Source organism: Haliotis rufescens, unplaced genomic scaffold (assembly GCF_023055435.1).
Source record: "Haliotis rufescens isolate VD_foot unplaced genomic scaffold, xgHalRufe1.0.p SCAF_1, whole genome shotgun sequence".
NCBI classification, from domain to species: domain Eukaryota; kingdom Metazoa; phylum Mollusca; class Gastropoda; order Lepetellida; family Haliotidae; genus Haliotis; species Haliotis rufescens.
In genome coordinates, this window is record NW_025963779.1 from 64,532,516 (window position 1) to 64,546,557 (window position 14,042).

Sequence of the window (14,042 nt, forward strand, 5' to 3'; positions counted from 1 at the left end):
CATTTCAATTATCTCCTTGACTTGTGCACCACTCATTCACTTGAGACGGATACTCCATGGATGTAAGAGAAGACTGACGGGATCGGGTGCTCGCTGACCTTGTTGATGCATGTCACCGTATCCCAATTGTGGAGATTGATCTCATGATGTCAATCCCCACTTAATTATTTATTGACATTGCTGGAATAATGCTGAGTACGGCGTTAAACAACAAACAAACATATCGTAATCCCTTGCAGCTTGTTGGTTATTCACTAATCATTCTGTCCTCCAGGAAAACATCATCCAGGTTGATGCCTGAAATCCATCTCCCCAAAATCCTAAATGTTTAATAAGGGACCGGTCATAGGCTACTGATGCACTAATGTACTAAAAATATGCTTATAAAATGTCCATTTTGCCATGACCCTCCCTTTCCGCTCCCCCTGCCCCTCTCAATAATGACAGGTTCCTTAGACTGAAACTTTGCTCTTTCCTTCTTTAACACCACACTCCGCAATATTCCAGCTATATGATGGCTGGCTGTAAATAATTGAGTGATTGACCAGACAATCCAGTGACTGACATTATGAGCATCGATCCACGCATTTGGGATACAATGACACGCTTCAACCAAGTCAGCGAGCAGGACCACCCGATCCCATTAGTCACCTCTTACGACAAGCATAGTCACCTTTTACGTCAAGCATAGGTTGCTGAAGACCTATTCTACCCCGGATCTAGACTGGAACTGGACTGTCAACATGCGCAAATGAAAAAAGAACCATCAATGCCTTTGAAGATAAAATCAGCAGTTTATCATACAACAGTCATACTGGCAACATTTATATATTCTTCATATATTACTTTCTGTCAATAAGTGGCATTCCATCCATTTTGATTCATGCACCTGTTCAGATTTCCTTCGATGATGAAGCTAAGTAGTGTAAAATGTAGTCTTAATGTATATGCCTAAAATGAGGTGTGTTAACTATTGGCCACATCCAACTTCTTCTGTACATCGTCAACAATTGTATCTAGACCTGTTTCAAACAGGTTGATATTGCCATTATTCTTGAAGATGTAGTCCCAGTCCAAGACACCGTCTAGTCCACACTCTGATTCCGCATCATCTACACCTGAAGAAGTAACAACATGACAATCAATGACAAAACATCTACACCTGAAGAAGTAACAATGTGACAAACAATGACAAAACATCTACACCTGAAGAAGTAACAACATGACAATCAATGACAAAACATCTACACCTGAAGAAGTAACAATGTGACAATCAATGACAAAACATCTACACCTGAAGAAGTAACAATGTGACAATCAATGACAAAACATCTACACCTGAAGAAGTAACAATGTGACAAACAATGACAAAACATCTACACCTGAAGAAGTAACAACATGACAATCAATGTTGAATTGCACATAACAGTATCATTTATAGTATTTAACGTATCAAAAATTAATTTTCAGTTGAATGCAGTATTTGACAGCATGTAAATATAGCAAATGAATAATACGGTAACTATTACAAATAAATAGAAATAACAAGAATTGTTCACATTCCTTCATCATACATTAGTCAGTCAGTACAATAAGGTCAGATACCTTCCAGTCGAGGCACGATGTGACGTAAAGCATTAACTCACTCACTCACTGCAGTCGAGGCATGGGCCCATGTGATCGATAATGCATGCAACAATTCACACCATTGGGGTTCGATGACACAGAATCAACCAAGTCACTGATCCTGACCACCCCATCCATTAAGTCGCCTCGTAAGGCCAGCATAGCTTGCTGGGGAGCAATTCTAACCCAGCACCCTATTGGAGTAATTAAATTGATAATACACCCTATCCTGTATACTTTAATTTAAAGTAATGTGTACCTGACTGAAAGACAAATCCCCTGGCTTTGCGGACATCTTCATCAGCTTCTACTCTGACAGTTCGTGTGATGCTGGGATAGTTTTGTTGGAAGTATGCAATATCAGTTAATCTTCTGGCATCACTGATGATCCAAACTTTCTTGTCGTTTCCTTCTCCGGATGTCACAATACGGCAGAAATACCCGGGGTCTGCATTCCGCTTCTCTTCCCCCCACCGGATCATGTCTGGTCGATACCGCTCCTTGTATTCAGATGCATCTAGGAGACGTGTGATGTCTAGCTGGTGTTCCTAAATACAGGTATCCAGTTGATTATTGTACAATTTAAGGGATCACGAAAAATGTATCCAGTTGATTCAAGTTACAATTCATGGGATCAAGCAAAACAAATATATATATAATATATAGGGTCAAAGCTGTTTCCAACCTAGAAAATATGTTATTTGTTGTATTCATGTAGTCATACAACCATGTCAGATTTGATTTTTTTGTATGTCTTGATTAACACTATTAATTGCACATACTTTAAAACATGATCCTCTTTTTAATCAGTGAAGATAATATATTGATTATTGCAACTTAAACGAGTAACTGCATAAATAGCAAGAGTGAGTGAGTGAGTTGGGTTTAACGCCGCTTTTAACATTATTCCAGTTATATCACGGCGTGTCAGCTTATTGTGGGAGGAAAGCCCGAAGTGATGCAGGTCTCAGACGTTTACCACTTCGGTGAAACCCACGAGCACGGGTATGGTGCTGACAAACCTAGAAACATAATCGGGGTGAACCGGGATTCGAACCCACAATCATAGGTTTCTGGCGTGCCCAAGGGATGCAACTCTGCACAGAGAATCGCGGCGCCTTAGACGACTGGGCCACCCGTGCCCCCATAAATAGCAAGAAGTATTGACATTGATGGATGATCAATTACAGCCAGTCCGAAGTAATCCAACAGATTAATTATACAAGAGTCTGTCGAGACATGCTAGGCATCAAGAAATGAATCAAGTTTTATCAGGAGTTCCTATTTTACTGATTCTACTTATCAGGAATCCAATGATTATAAACAAAGAAGGATTCATCCAGGACCCAAGACGTATCTAGGGAGGACATTAACATGTAGGGAGAGAAAGCTTCTTTTACAAACTTGGAGGAATGGGTAAACTTGGAATGCCTTTTAATATGTTGTGGTAGGCTGTTGTTAAACTGAAACATCTCAACTATTATTATTGTTTTATTAAGTGTGTGCTCAATTGGTCAAATTCTAAGTATTTGTATACAATTATTGACTGGTTATCACCTTTGCATATTGCCCCTTGAGGGGTGCTGACAAACGCATGATACAACATTTCTCGTTTCCAATCCTGAAAATGAAATATAACAATTAATTACAAAGTCACACAATAATTGCCTTGTGACATCCAATAAAATTAAAGCAACAGTTTTTAATGATTTCCAGCAGAGTACATGAAACTTTAATTTTAGGATTAATGATTACTACAACATGCTCTTGTGTTGAGGATTATGAATTTGATACATTACTGATACATGACTGATATGTGCTCAATTAAAATGTTAATAATCTGTTTTGAGTAAATAGTTTGCTTCCCGTATTTCAATGGTCATTATTTCATTTAGTATGAGTTGATTAATTATCATAACACGAAACAGACATGCGATAAACAGACTGATAAACAGAATGATTACTTGTGAGTAGATATTCAATCATAATCATGATTATTGATAGACTACCCTTAAAACTGCAAACATAATCAAGAATACATATATAAATAAATTTTCAGCAACTGTTTAAAGTTTTTGTGAAAACACATTGACTCCAAAGTCACAAGCAACACATTAAACATGACAAACAAAATATATATAGATGCTTATAGTTGTGTCACCATGGTCAGACAATCACCTGATCTATCATCCTGATCAGCTGATTTGTTGTGGAGAACAGGGCTGTTTGTTTTGACTTACTCGGAACTTGTCATCTCACAAACTATTTTTGATTCAAAGCCACACATAACAAAAAACACGTATTTATAATGTACCGTTGTAGTAACTTCTCAGTAACATAGTCCTTGCCAGATTTTCTCTTTCCACTGAAGACGAGAACTGCTACCGGAACGTGTGCCATTGTTACTCGCGTTATCACGACAGGGCGACGAACGGATTGAAGTGTGTCACTTCCGACAACATAGTTAAAAAACAACAAATTCACTCATTTCTTTAAATCACAAAGCATTGGATATTAATTAACAGTATTTGTTTTAAAGATATAATAACTGCACTGGGATGCAAATACAATTTATAATTGTTAGATATGGAATCGAGTTCTAATTCGTTCCTTTACAGTAACGGATGTAGTTTAACACGCGAGTTGGTGGATTTCGCCATGTGGAACAGGTGTTGCATTGCTCATCAACATGATCAATGAAAAAGTAATCATAAAAGCAACATTCAAAGCTGGCTTTTTCAATTTTTAAAGTGCATGCACGCAAGGCGATTTTGTTCTGATGATAATTTTATTACGATGTCCTTGTTTCTTTACAGATCTCTGAAATGTATGGTTGAGTTCGATGACAGCTCTTTCAGTTTCAAGCAAGAGTTTCCATATAGTACACACTTGCTTAAGGTTTCGTCATTTGATTACTAGGGTTGGGTATATACGGCCGAGAACTGTTGTTGTGCCTAACAGATGCAAGATGTCTGCGACTATAGATGTGACGGTCAATGAAGTGAAGGAGGGTAAAGCAGAAGTTCTAACACCGTCGTCAGTCTTCTACAACCCCGTACAGGAGTTCAACAGAGATCTGACGATTGCAGTCATCTCGGAATTCGTCCATGACCATTTTGATACAGTGAGAGAGCGAGAAGCTAAATCATTGAGAAAGAAATTAAATTCATCAGAACAAAATAATGCGACAACTGGAGAAGACGCGAAAGCCAAACAACAGATATGCGGTGATGAACAAAATTCCGATGTTTCTAAAATTGATGATTCCGAGTTAACAGCTGGTGTCTCCCACCCACATGGAATTAGAATTTTGGAAGGTTTGGCAGCATCTGGGCTTAGATCAGTCCGGTTTGGCTTGGAGATTCCAGGTGTGAAAGAGGTCATTGCAAATGATTTTGATAAAAATGCTGTTGGTTTTATTGACAAAAATATTACAAAGAACACATTGACAGGCCTTGTTCGGTCAAACTGTGGAGATGCTGCAATGGTCATGTACCAAAATAAAGGGCTGAAAGATAGATTTGATGTTATTGACCTTGACCCTTATGGCAGTCCATCTGTATTTCTCGACTCGGCTGTCCAGGCCGTGAGAGATGGAGGCCTTCTCTGTGTCACTTGTACAGACATGGCTGTCATGTGTGGAAACTCATGTGAGACTTGCTACTCTAAATACGGATCTGTGTCATTAAAGGCAAAATTTTGTCATGAAATGGCTTTGAGAATAATCCTCCAGTCGGTTGAATCCGCAGCAAATCGATATTCACGTTACATTCAACCACTTATCTCAGTGAGTGCTGACTTCTACGTGAGAGTATTTGTCAAAGTGTTCACAGGCCAAGTGAAAGTGAAGCAGTCCGTTACAAAATTAGCTTATGTTTATCACTGCACAGGATGTGGATCACATGTTCTGCAAAAACTTGCAAACAAGACCCCAACCAAGGGAGACAACTACAAGTTCACACCAGCAGTGGCACCATCTGCACAACCAGTATGTAATCATTGCGGATTTAAACAACACATCGGTGGCCCAATATGGGCAGACCCCATGCATGATAGAGACTTTCTTACAAAAGTACTACAGAGAGTATCATCCAATCAAGACCTGTTTAATACGTCGGAGAGGATTCTGGGAATGCTGAGTATGATGTCAGAGGAGGTGGAAGATGTGCCGCTGTACTACACACTAGACGAGGTCTGCAATGTTCTTCACTGTACTGCTCCCAGTATAGTTCAGTTCAGGTAGTCTTGATGAAGAGAATTCGTCACCTTGTCTTTTCAGTGTTTGACCCTAACGCTAATCTGTTTGCCTCCATTCATGATTATCTAGCGTATTATATGTCCATTCTAATGTGTAATGATAGGACATTCTTCAGTACGTAAATTTGTAACAAGTCTTCAGGACAATTCCTTTGACAACCAGTCAGTGTCCTAGAAAAAGAACTGATCTGAAAGCCAGTTACCATGATAGACATATACCCTGGACCCAGGTGCTTCACTATAGAAGTGTTAACACTATCTTCATCTCCCTAATCACTATTATAGCTAAAATAGATAGAATTATCATCAAACCGCCCGCATGTTATCAAAAATGAGCGGGCCACTGTAACTTGATAATGCCCTCACATTGCTTGACGACGGGCCATTATCACGCCCGTTGTCAGGTGACGTCATAGGATAGGGATAGGTGACGTCACGTTCAATAGTGACGTCATCTGGTTTGTTCTATGACGTTTCCATTGTAAGTTGGTCAGTGACATTCGTGTTGATTGCAGTAAATGTTTCAAAACCGATATTGTTGTTTCTTTTTATTTGATAACAAATTCCATCCATTTTAGCTATAAAAACGGTAACGCTATTTTTCAGGGCATTATCATTTGAAGAAGCCCTCGGTCTTTTCAACTGCCCTCCTTCGTCGGGCAGTTAATGGAAGACCTCGGGCTTCTGCAAATGATAATGCCCTGAAAAACAGCGTTACCGTTATAACTAAATACAGAATTTCTGGCTCTTGAGCTTGAAATTAATAACCAGTGAAAATGCCTCTTCTGAGTGAGTGAGTGAGTTGGGTTTTACTCCGCTTTTAACAGTATTCCAGTTATATCACGGCGTGTCAGCTTAATGTGGGAGGAAAGCCCGAAGTGATGCAGGTCTCACACGTTTACCACTTCGGTGAAACCCACGAGCACGGGTATGGTGCTGACAAACCTAGAAACATAATCGGGGCGAACCGGGATTCGAACCCACAATCATAGGTTACCGGCATGCCCAAGGGACGCACCTCTGCACAGCAAATCGCGGCGCCTTAGACGACCGTGCCACCAGTGCCCCCCCCCATCTAAAATCCAGTTCATCATATAAATGCATATAAAATCACGACGTTATATATTGCATGATGTGAGCAGGCCCTTCATCATGTTGATATATTTGAAAAAAATAAATGCTATGAAAAAAGGTTTTAGATGTCATGAGCATGATCAGTATCAAGTGAGTGAGTTGGGTTTGACGCCGCTTTTAACAGATCAGTATAAAGACAATGATACGCCTGCTTATTCCAGTCATGAAAGAACAGTATTTTTATTGGATGGAGTCATTGAAACTGGTCTCAATACAAAGCTTTGAACATGTTAAATGTTGTTGAATGGGTCCAGGGCATACTAGTTTGTCATTATTATTATAATAGAATGGAGATATGATACAGTGGATAAGCAAGGATGGTTGGATTTGTACTTGTCCTCATCATTATTGTCTCACATTAGCCATGCTAACAGACTAGAGTGAATTTCAAAGGCTGTGTGAATAGTTCATGTTAATTTGATGTTGTTGATGGATCGGGTCACACATGTTCACTTATGGAATTCTTCGTCATGTATGGTGTGTAAACCTTGAAATAATTGTTACATTTGTGTGGACGAAGGTCTGCTGTGCTGAATGCTGGTTATCGAGCATCACTAACCCACTGTGCCAAGAACGCCCACAAGACTGATGCACCTGGGGAGGTGGTATGGGTACGTAGTACAGATTAATGAAGTTTGTCTGATTAGAAATTTTGTTGAACTTTTCGTTCATGCTAGAATGGAATTATTTTTAATAATTCAACATGTTAAAACCTCAAGAACGTGTGTCTCCAAATAACTTATTTTTTGCTTCTATTCTCAAATTGTGTGCAGGACACAATATTTTGCATCCGGTAAAACCCTGTTATCATGTGTAGAGTGAACATTAAGCCTTGATGATAGTTTGGAACAGGTGGCCCATTCCATAAGACGCTGCAATTCACTGTGCTGAGTTGCGTTCCTTGGACATGCCAGAAACCTGTCATCGTGGGTTCGAATCCCGGATCGCCCAGAGTATATTTCTTGGTTTTTCAGCACCAAATCTGTGCTTATTGGTTTTACCAAAATGGTAAAGGTCTGAGGCCTGTATCACTTCGGGCTTTCCTCCCACATTAAGCTGGCACACCATGACATAACTGGAGTACTGTTCAAAGCAGCATTAAACCCAACTCACTCACTCACTCACTCACTATAATGCAGGCTTGTTTCCTACAGGACATTATGCGGGCTTGGGTGAAGGATCACCCAGTGAAGGCAAGTCGGCTGCAACGTGGGACCCCAGCCAAGGCCATCCTGGACAAGGAGCCTGTGACAGAAGTATCGTTCAGCCTTCACCCAGACGCCAACCCCCAGTCTCGCCAGAAGGGGCTGCTACGATGGCAGATGAACCCTGAGCCAGACTGGGGGCCCAAGCCCCGGGCCAAGAAGTCCAACACAGAGGAGAGTCTCAGTGAGAAGAGAGACAGATGTAGAGGCAAGAGGAAGGACAGAGAGGTGAGGGTTTGGGAGTTAACCTTTGCATACGTCTCATAAACATTGGATGTTCAGGAAGTATGCTTGGAGGATTTGTGTTCAAGTGATGAGCATTAGTGTGCCTCAACACTAAAATTGACTTGGGTGAGTCCTTAACGACAACTTTCAAGTCAAATCCTATCAATGATGGACATAACAGCTGAGGGGGGAACGGGTGGCCCAGTCGTCTAAGGCGCAGTGATTCGCTGTGCAGAGTTGCGTCCCTTGGGCACGACAGAAACCTATGATTGTGGGTTCGCCCCGATTATGTTTCTAGGTTTGTCAGCACCATACCCGTGCTCGTGGGTTTCACCGAAGTGGTTAACGTCTGAGACCTGCATCACTTCGGGCTTTCCTCCCACATTAAGCTGACACGCCGTGATATAACTGGAATACTGTTAAAAGCGGCGTTAAACACAACTCACTCACTCATAACAGCTGAGAATTAACACTCTCCTCTTTCAAATATTATTATTGTCAGCCATTTTGATTTCACAAGTTCTAATATTTCTTTTAGATTCCTTCAGTCAATGGATATTATTAAACAGTAATAAAAAACTCATGAATAGATCTAGAAGTAAAATCTTGTAAAACGATGACATGATCTTTAGCACCAGTGTTGTATTTTGATTCTGTGTATGTGTGTTGGTATTTGTCTTCCAGGGGAACAAAAGCTTCCTGAAGCAGTACCCATGTAAGAAGTACAAGACTGGGGAGTGTGACCTCGGGGACGGCTGTGTCTACAACCATGACATGGAGCAGGAGCAGGAGCAGGCACAGTGATGTACAAACAGTGAAGCTCACCATCTCTCTGTGGGCTTGTTTTGGGTAGAAGATATACTGGTCAACATCAGCTCTTTGTATACATAAGAAGGAAGGTCATTGTGACCTCTTCTGTGTATGACAATAGTTACCATGGTTACACTGCTCTTTGTAACAAAACTGTAAATATGTGAATATAGCACTTTTAATAAAAACCTGATCTTGTGCATTTTTATGTCATCGCTTCTGTGTAAACTTCTGTGTTGTTATCAGCAGTGGTTAATTAATTCATCATGGTGATGATTTCCAAGATTGGTAAATTGTATGAGGCCTATTCTTGGGGTCTACTGATGTGACAATATTGCTAAACTCAGCACAAATCACTCACTCTGTCAGCACCATACCCATGCTTGTGGGTTTCGCTGAAGTGGTAAATGTCTAAGACCTACGTCACTTCAGGCTTTCCTCCTATACCAAGTTCACACGCCGTGAAAACTGGAATATTATTCAAAGCAAACTCACTTACTCACAATCGTGTATATGTTTCTAAGGAGATTACCACAAATAACAAACACTGCAGACAATGCTTCAAGGTTTATATATTGAAGTGGAATGTTCTTGATATTCCTTTAGACAGCAGTTTCAAAAACCTTTGGTATGACATCTCTGCGTTATCAGCACAGATAACATCAGGAGCACGTACTGAGACAACACTGATCCAGTACATTGTTTGGCCATGGGAGCATCGTCCAGCTAGGAACAAGCACTCTGAGCATTGTCACTACCATACATAGTTTCACAAATACAGTTAAAGCTTGTAAGTCCATCATGACTGGAATATATACTACTCAAAAGAAGTTAAAGAACATCCTTTTTCACATGACTGTCATGGCTGACTTTAGTCATAAAAAAAATGTGTGTTCTCTAATTTCTTTTGAGTAGTACATATACACAAGGCAACATTACTTAGCATCAATAATTGTTAATCAATGTTAATATGGACATTTGCTGATCCAGGTAAGTTTTACAATCCGGATTAACGAGGGTTCACTGTACAATGGTCATGCTAGGAATAATTGTGGAAGGGACTTATGCATGTTACGGTTGTGAGATTCAGTGTCTTTATTTTGTAGATCATTCTAACAACAAATTCTTCATCCTTGTGAAATAGATTAAGAGTATTTCATCAACTGAAACTGGAACAACAGTTTACCATCTTAGAAGCGCTGATACATTTTCATGATCAATTAGAAAATATTAAAATCACTGTAATACCCCAAATTTGCAGTGCAATAAACTACCCCGTGACAAGAATACCGTGAACTTAATCCAGAACCATAGCAGTATATATGAACTGTTAGCAGATTACTGGCCCTGCATCCCACCTACATCCACTGAACACGCTGTGATGGAGAAGGCAACGTGTACAGCACTGTCACGGACGGTTCAATGGAAGACAGACACTACTTCTGAAGGCATATGCTGACAGGATACGTGTTGTATTTAGCATATGCTACAACAGTGGAAAAAACCTGTTCAGCGACAATCAATGTACAATGAATAATGCACAACACGTTCATATCACAGTTGTAACCAGACATCTATTTGTGTCTCCAACATTAGCATAACATACAGGAAATTGGAATATTTAATACTTTGGTTATTACAGTGGACGGATAATGATATAAAAAAGAAAAAAAATATTTTAAAATCATCAATACATAATTGCTTTGTAAATATGGGATAAACTGAGAGTATCAGTTTATTGCAAAAAAAGCTTCCCATAGTGCTTATAGATACGATATATCGTGTGCGTACCACTCTGTGGAATGTTGTTTGACATCTACAGGTAAGATACATAGAAAATGATACACGTTAATTTACATAAAACACAAATAATGTATAGTCAAAAATTGCACCCATGGTTAATGATTATATTTGATTAAAATGATGAAAATATGTTATATTATGTACATTGCGTTGATTATATATTTACAGTTATTATTTACAAATAAGAACCTGTTTGAGTAATGATGAAACATCATGGACAGTTACAACCTGCAAATCTTCAATGTTTCCACAATGTCTCTCTGTAAGCCGAACCTGTCGTGATGATCATGATGATTAGGGATTGTACAACGAGATTCGGGTCAATTGTCTTAAAACTTGAAAAACCAAAGCGCCAACCTTTCAGAAAACCAAACCAACCACGCTTTAAGAAACACAACAGCAACAGAATCCATAAACATAGTAGCATCCTTAACACAGCAGGGGTGAAACGATACAGCCAAGTCACGATACAATACGTATCACGATACATGGGCCATGGTACAATACGTATCACGATACATGGGCATGATACAATACTTATCATGATATATGGGCCACGATATGATACATATCACGACACATGGCCATGATACAATACGTATCACCATACATGGGCCACAATACGATACATATCATGATACATGGGCCACAATATGATACGTAGCGTGATACACATATTTACATCAAATCCCATGTAAACTTCATGATGTTCATGAAATAAATATTTCAGAGCAGGATCAAAAGGAAAAGCTAGTTGTAGACACGTTTGCAGCGGCTATTTTGGTAGTGAACTTGAAAAGCTAGTTAAACACATTTTGTGATATTTGACTGACCCAAAAATGTTAGGGGTCATAAATGAGTAGCAAGCAATTTATTTTACGAAGTATAACATCGTGTATCGAGACAGAAAAAAAATGTATCGTATCGTTGCAAGAAAACTCACGATGCACCGATGTATCTTTTCACCCCGACAACACAGCAGCATAGTTCAAACATCTTCAGTTGATGTGAGGAGAGATCAATAACCATATATATACTTTTCATCTTTTGATAGGGATATTATTATTATCTCTTGACTCATCCCACTTATGTGTGTAATTTATAACATGTAATTTTATGAAGAATTTTACGAAGTATCTTAGAATCCTTATCAAAAGTTGAGTGGTATACAACATGAATAACTGAGGTGACTATTGAAGGCATAGTTTCATAACTACCTGTGTCATCCCACAACATAGATTTCCTTGCTTAATTTGACATGATGACACAGCATTAGATGTTCCCGATTCAGCAGAGTGGGAGTAATGGAGATACGTCGGATTATTGTCTGACAGTAACTTATGAAACTTTTTCAAAATGTTATTCACAAGTCTCTTTAAACAAGGTGTATTTTGGATCAAAGTGAATTTAGAAGTAAATAATGAACATTACAAACAGTTGAAATTTTAGCTTATTAATGTATTAGCATCGGGTAGACAAGTGTGATGAAGCAGCAGGTGGACCCATGGTTGCATCCCCAGTAGACAACAGGTGTATATAACATGTTGACATCGTCATTAACCATACTCTGCAATACATCTGTACAGATTCTCATTGTGTGGAAATAATATAAGAAAAAATTAAAATAAACTGATGACAGAAAATGCATCTGGTTTCTTACCCCAACAATATTGCCAGTAACCATGGTAACATGATTATACTAACCAACTCGTAACATTTCAGTCCTGAACTTTCAAGTTGTATGTATTTAATTTACCCGGTGAAATATTAAATATTAGTTTTATTTTCAAACGTAACATATCATATATAGTTAAGTTCAAATGGAAGGGTTTGGGATGGCATTGTGAATGAGTTTTCAAGGGTGTGTTAATACTTTGTAAAATCCATTTGGCTTTGCATGTTCAGCAGTTTTTAGTGTTGATCATGGAGGATATGATCTCCCCCTGTGATGAGGGTAATGCTGGTCCTAGGCCTCGTCCTCGTTCTGCGCCTCCTCCAACTGTTCCTCCGCATTCTGGATTGTTGTTCCCAGAATTCCCTCTATATCCTCTATGGCGCCCTGTAGCAGGAATAATGTGCAAGTCACTTTATTCAATGTCTCAAGTCAAGTACAAGGAATCTATAAATAACATGATTCCTAGTTTCCATGAGGGTTGGACCAATTACTTTACACTCACTAAATCAAGTGAAATATACTACTCAAAAGAAGTTAAGGATCACCTGATTCTTTCATATTACTATACCCCAGTAGCTAATTTCTCATGTCATGACAGATTAACTTTACCATTATGAAAGAATTGGGTGATCCTTAACTTCTTTTGAGTAGTATATATACAGGTACAAGTGTGAAACAGATGCTGTTTACCCGTAATTGAAAAATGCTTATTTTGAACATCTTTTGGTTATTTATTCTATTTCTTTAACTATTGTTAGAAATTTAATATCAACATGATGAAATGTTATAAACCCAAACCACATTTTTATTATAAACCATAAAACAATCAATTGTCAAGCATAAACAAGAGTCATCAGAAGATGACAAATCCTACAAATTCAAAAGCACAAATCATCTGACTGTTACTTTAATTCTAACTAAGTCAGAGAATGTCTATCTGATCTGTCTGTCCGTATACAAGAGTAGTTATTGAGCTATCAAAACAGTACCATAGAATTGGGATTTGGAACTTTGTATTTGTATGTCAAGTACACACCAATATGAACAGAGTCTAATTCAAACTTGTTGCTATGGAAACTAAAAAAGATCTAAAGTCTAAAGTCCCTAAATAGCAAATACAAAATACTTAAAGACAACCTTGTCTTTGTGTGCGCACCATTTCAAGAAAGATTACCTATTAGTTTTAGAGATATGTTCCGAACACACAAATATGAGTCAAAGTGATTAAACATGGAAACTGGAATAAATTTATGACATTTCTAAATAGCAAGAGGCACCACATTAGCCCCTTGTTAATACATGTAGCA

General features: G+C 38.8%; 3 protein-coding genes across 6 annotated transcripts in view; 1 reads left to right on the top strand and 2 right to left on the bottom strand.

The window, feature by feature from the left end:
- Positions 1–774: 774 nt before the first annotated feature.
- LOC124142392 (phosphomevalonate kinase-like) lies at positions 775–4,070 on the bottom strand. 2 transcript variants are annotated; one of them, XM_046510836.2, is made up of 4 exons: positions 3,941–4,070; positions 3,184–3,247; positions 1,886–2,174; positions 775–1,118 (listed from the first exon to the last, which is right to left on the bottom strand). In XM_046510836.2, exons 1-4 carry the CDS (start codon positions 4,024–4,026, stop codon positions 967–969), a joined length of 591 nt encoding a protein of 196 aa, XP_046366792.2. In that variant the 5' UTR covers positions 4,027–4,070; the 3' UTR covers positions 775–966. The 2 variants fall into 2 exon arrangements, with proteins under 2 accessions (XP_046366792.2, XP_046366793.2); XM_046510837.2 differs by lacking the exon at positions 3,941–4,070 and adding an exon at positions 3,805–3,923.
- A 131-nt stretch (positions 4,071–4,201) lies between these two features.
- On the top strand, positions 4,202–9,457 carry LOC124142391 (tRNA (guanine(26)-N(2))-dimethyltransferase-like). Its single transcript, XM_046510834.2, has 5 exons — positions 4,202–4,330; positions 4,443–5,865; positions 7,538–7,628; positions 8,172–8,450; positions 9,132–9,457. Exons 2-5 carry the CDS (start codon positions 4,469–4,471, stop codon positions 9,249–9,251), a joined length of 1,887 nt encoding a protein of 628 aa, XP_046366790.2. The 5' UTR covers positions 4,202–4,330; positions 4,443–4,468; the 3' UTR covers positions 9,252–9,457.
- A 355-nt stretch (positions 9,458–9,812) lies between these two features.
- Positions 9,813–14,042, bottom strand: part of LOC124142389 (IQ domain-containing protein H-like) — a 44,073-nt gene continuing 39,843 nt past the window's right edge. For all 3 annotated transcript variants that reach the window (XM_048399629.1, XM_048399627.1, XM_048399624.1), the window contains one exon: positions 9,813–13,119. In XM_048399629.1, coding sequence (XP_048255586.1) covers positions 13,027–13,119 — 93 coding nt within the window. In that variant the 3' untranslated portion in view covers positions 9,813–13,026. The remainder of the gene's footprint in view (positions 13,120–14,042) is intronic.

Coding starts and splice junctions, on each gene's coding strand:
- LOC124142392 (XM_046510836.2), bottom strand. CDS start 4,026: ATGGCACACGTTCCGGTAGCAGTTCTCGTCTTCAGTGGAAAGAGAAAA. Junction 3,248..3,940: donor ACTGAGAAGTTACTACAACG/GTACATTATAAA, acceptor TTTCATTTTCAG/GATTGGAAACGAGAAATGTT. Junction 1,119..1,885: donor GGGATTTGTCTTTCAGTCAG/GTACACATTACT, acceptor TTACTTCTTCAG/GTGTAGATGATGCGGAATCA.
- LOC124142391 (XM_046510834.2), top strand. CDS start 4,469: ATGACAGCTCTTTCAGTTTCAAGCAAGAGTTTCCATATAGTACACACT. Junction 7,629..8,171: donor CACCTGGGGAGGTGGTATGG/GTACGTAGTACA, acceptor TGTTTCCTACAG/GACATTATGCGGGCTTGGGT. Junction 8,451..9,131: donor GCAAGAGGAAGGACAGAGAG/GTGAGGGTTTGG, acceptor TTTGTCTTCCAG/GGGAACAAAAGCTTCCTGAA.